The 3927-nt window shown below is 38.8% G+C and overlaps 1 protein-coding gene across 1 annotated transcript; it reads right to left on the bottom strand.

Moving 5' to 3' along the window:
- Positions 1–444: 444 nt before the first annotated feature.
- LOC124831847 (putative inactive receptor kinase At4g23740) lies at positions 445–3201 on the bottom strand. The gene is made up of 2 exons (XM_047305936.2): positions 1782–3201; positions 445–1302 (listed from the first exon to the last, which is right to left on the bottom strand). Exons 1-2 carry the CDS (start codon positions 3001–3003, stop codon positions 653–655), a joined length of 1872 nt encoding a protein of 623 aa, XP_047161892.1. The 5' UTR covers positions 3004–3201; the 3' UTR covers positions 445–652.
- Between the last annotated feature and the right edge of the window lie 726 nt (positions 3202–3927).

Here is a 3927-nt window from a genome sequence, read left to right as displayed (position 1 = left end):
TCCACTACCCATTCCGAATTTAGGGAGTGTCTCCTTGAGGATGTTCTTTGAAAGAATCGTTCTTCTCAAGATTGTCGAACTTTTGATGTAAGGCCTGAAGCTCCTCGTGGTGAGTTGAGTTCGGAGCAACATTGCTTAAGCTTGGTGTTAGATGAGGGAAATCTTGCTTTCCAAAATTTTATGGCATATATATATATAAATTACCGTACAATTATAATATATATTTTTTTGTAGTTTTAGTATATTTATAAATTTCACACTCCGAATTTATGTGTACCTTTTTTATTAAATGCGTCAACGAGATAAAATTAATTGGAAGAATTTTACATTCTTTATCGTTCTTTGTTTCTTCGTGAATTATATTAATTTCACGATCAATCCTCTCACCTGTCAAATTTGCGTGGAATGCGAAGCATAGGACAGTCGTGGAGCCCAACCCCGGAATTCATGGAAAAACAAGATTCCCTGCCAAAATAATAGAGCACAATACAACACCAAATCTAGGGACCCATCTTCACTTTGCTATATCTTTAGTAGGTTAACTACTTAGCATCAATTTTGTTACCAACTTCACTGTTCTGTCATGGTCAAAATTGAAATTGAGAGTGACTAAATTACATCTCTAACAACTTCTCAATCAACCAAAGGAATGTCAATATGCAAAAGAGGTTGAAGGTATCTCAATGGAATGAGGGGTTGGAGTGGAACCTTCTGACCTTGATTCAGTGGATGATCTATTTTCGGCATTTACCCTACGAATTTCCTCCACCATTCTCACCACATCACCAATTTTTGGCCTCTGATCTGGTGTTCTCACAACACATGCCATCCCTATTTGCAGCATCTCAACCATTTCCTCCTCAATATTAGGATACCTCAGCAACTCCACATCAAACACTTCTGCAGTCCACTCCTCTCTAACCACTGAATTCACCCATCTAACCAAGTGCACAACTTCCTCACCTCCTTTGGCATGTAAGGGAAACCTCCCAGTTAGAAGCTCAAGTAGCAGCACCCCAAAACTATAGACATCAGATGCGGCTACCGATTTTCTGGTGTCCGTGGCTTCTGGGGCACGGTATCCTGTTGTTCTCGTTGCTGGATTTATCAGTGTTGCAAGACCAATGTCAGATACACAACCATATCCTCTTGGGTTGAGGAAGATGTTAGAGGACTTTATGTTTCCATGGAGGAGTTTTCCTCCTTGTTGAGCATGGATGTGAGCAATGCCTCTTGCTACTCCAATTGCTATTTTCAAACGGCTATCCCAGTTTAAAGAAACTCTACTTCCTTCTCTTTTGCCTGCGTTGATAAAGTTACCAAATCATAGTTAACATTAGACAATCCCTCAAAGTAGTTGTAGGATGCCACATAGTTTAACTTTGTTGCATAGTTGTAAGTCTCGTGACTTTGTTGGTTTTAGAACATGCTTGGTAAACATATCCATAATCATTTATAAGAGAAGAAATTAAGAAGATAAAATGAGTTAAGTTTCTTGTCCAAGTTAAAATCAATTTATGCAATTCGGTACAAACTCCTTATATTTAACCGTTTCAAAAACTAAGGCGCATAAGTTGAGGTTATCTTATGGAGAAGTTTACTAGGCATGTAAGGAGAACCAAAAAAACGAATGAAAGTAGCACTATAAGCCTTAGAATGCTATAGCAAATATTTGTATCAGTCTATTAGAGAAAACCAATTTTAATTGTTTAGGTCTGTCATGATGAATTAGATTAACTAGAAGTAGTTAAAGGGGAGATTATCTTAACAAGATAGCATACCATGCAACATTGAAGACACACTGCCCTGTTCGTAGTAATCATATACCATAAGTTTCTCCTCCTTTGAATAGTAATATGCCCTTAAAGCAGCCACATTATCGTGCCTAATCCTCCCGACCATCTCCATCTGTTGTTCAAACTCGCGTTTTCCGACAATGACATCCTTCAATCTTTTCACTGCCACGGTTGTTACGTCTTCTAGAGCAGCCTTATACACTGTCCCAAACGTGCCCTTTCCAAGCACTTCAGCAGATGCTCTCAACAAGTCCTCCAAGTCAAATGCAAGAGTGCAACCCTCAAAGAAAACAATTCTGTTGTTGTCTCGACTTTCAGAACCTTCCTTTTTCCTGGATGCTTCTCCTTTCTGAGACTTCACTTGTTGTCCACTTCTACCACCTTTCTCATAGAAACACACAATCACAAAAGCTGTTATCACTGAAATTCCCAGCACGCAAGCACCAATAATGACACCCAACAATGCTGGTTCTCGCAGCCCTTTGGATTTTTTCCTTGTTGGATGAGAATTTCGGGGTTTAATAAGAAAAGAAGGAGAAAGAGCATGTGAAGAAGCAAGGTTGTTACCAGAAAATGCGCCCCTTGGAAATCTCTCCAACGATTCGGGCACAACCCCACTAAGGTTATTGTTGGCAAAATTCAGCTCCAGCAGGGTAGGGATAGTGAGATCAGGAATGTCACCCGAAAGGGTGTTGTTGGCTAGAACTAAAGAAGAGAGATGAGTCAAATTTGAAAGTGAAAATGGGATGCTCCCATTAAAAGAATTGTTGGACAAATTGACAATACTAAGATTCTTCCATACTGAAAAGTCTGATGGCAATGGACCAGAAAATTTGTTGAATTGGAGATACAGATAGATCAAGTTATTTAGCTGAGAGAAATCAGAAGGGAAAGAACCAGTTATGCTATTTGAGGCTAGACTCACAGTTTGGAGCGCTGAGAGACGGCTAAGAGTGTTGGGTGGGATTCGACCACTCAATCCAGTTCTGGTCAGTTGGAGGGCAATAACATGTGATTGCTCAGAGTTGCAGGTCACTCCTATCCAACTTTTGCACACAGAAGAGCTCTTGTTCCAGTTGATCAGATGATGAGAGTGGCTAATGTTGTGAAGGAAATCAAGCAATGCTTGTTTATCTTCCGTTGGCTCAGCTCTTACTCCGAACATCATTGCTCCAATCATGAGCAAGACACCCAGCATCTTTGCCATTTTCTAGCTCCAATGGATGCAAAACAAGGACTTCCCCTGGACAACAAACTGGAGACCAAACAAATGATTAGATGATTGAGCGCTAGCGTGTGTGCTGTCTTTGCAAATCTAAAACAACAAAGAGAATTTGGGGTTATTTTTTAGACATGTTAAGTGTTAGGCTGTACGGTTTGTATTATATAAGACGTAAGACATATTGTAGTTATTTTCTTTGATTTTGATCTAAAAGACTAAACGACACTTTTAAAGTGTCTTTTTACGTCAAAATAGGCAGCTCCTGTTTGACATAGAAAATCGCCTTATTATCTTTCTTCTGTTCACCTACTTTGATTGATTCCCCACCAATGTCCACCAAAAAGATGTAAACGAATACTTTGACGAGTCAGTTTACTAGTTAATAATCCAGTGATCAAGACCATGCCAGCAGACAAACGAATGAAAAGAAAATACTATTTTGAGGAATTTAAAATGACCAGAAACATTTTTCCATATGTATACACAAGGATGGTGTACAGAAATCATCCAATTCTAAGATTTATAGAGCTAAAGTCAGAGAGCACTTGACACTTTGATACATAGAGAAAAGGGATACTCACATACTCCTTCCAAAATTCACCAATCAGTTAAAAGTGCAGATACAACCGGCAATGTACCACACAACCATAAGACATAAGGGTCAGAAAAGTGGTGAATTTTGGAAGGGAGAAAGCAAGAAAACTGGTAGGTCCAGAAGACCAGGACCATTCACCTGTAAGAATCGTTTCAATAATGGCGCTCTTACTATTATAATATAACAGTTACATATCAGTGAGAAACCTAAGATATGTTTTTCTTTTTTAAAGAATTGGAAGGGGCCATGTAGAAAAATTTATTGGAGTAACTAGACAAATATGGAAATTATAATGTAAGTTTGTGAATAAGGCA

This window comes from Vigna umbellata, chromosome 1 (assembly GCF_029865625.1).
Source record: "Vigna umbellata cultivar VRB3 chromosome 1, Vumbellata_1.0, whole genome shotgun sequence".
Classification (NCBI taxonomy): domain Eukaryota; kingdom Viridiplantae; phylum Streptophyta; class Magnoliopsida; order Fabales; family Fabaceae; genus Vigna; species Vigna umbellata.
The sequence above is the reverse complement of the archived record's forward strand: the minus strand, read 5'-3'. Positions and strand labels throughout refer to the sequence as shown.

Excerpts from the sequence above, each read along its gene's own strand:
- LOC124831847 (XM_047305936.2), bottom strand. The coding sequence starts at position 3,003 with ATGGCAAAGATGCTGGGTGTCTTGCTCATGATTGGAGCAATGATGTTC. Across the intron at positions 1,303-1,781 it reads TGTGTCTTCAATGTTGCATG|GCAAAAGAGAAGGAAGTAGA; the intron begins GTATGCTATCTT and ends TTATCAACGCAG.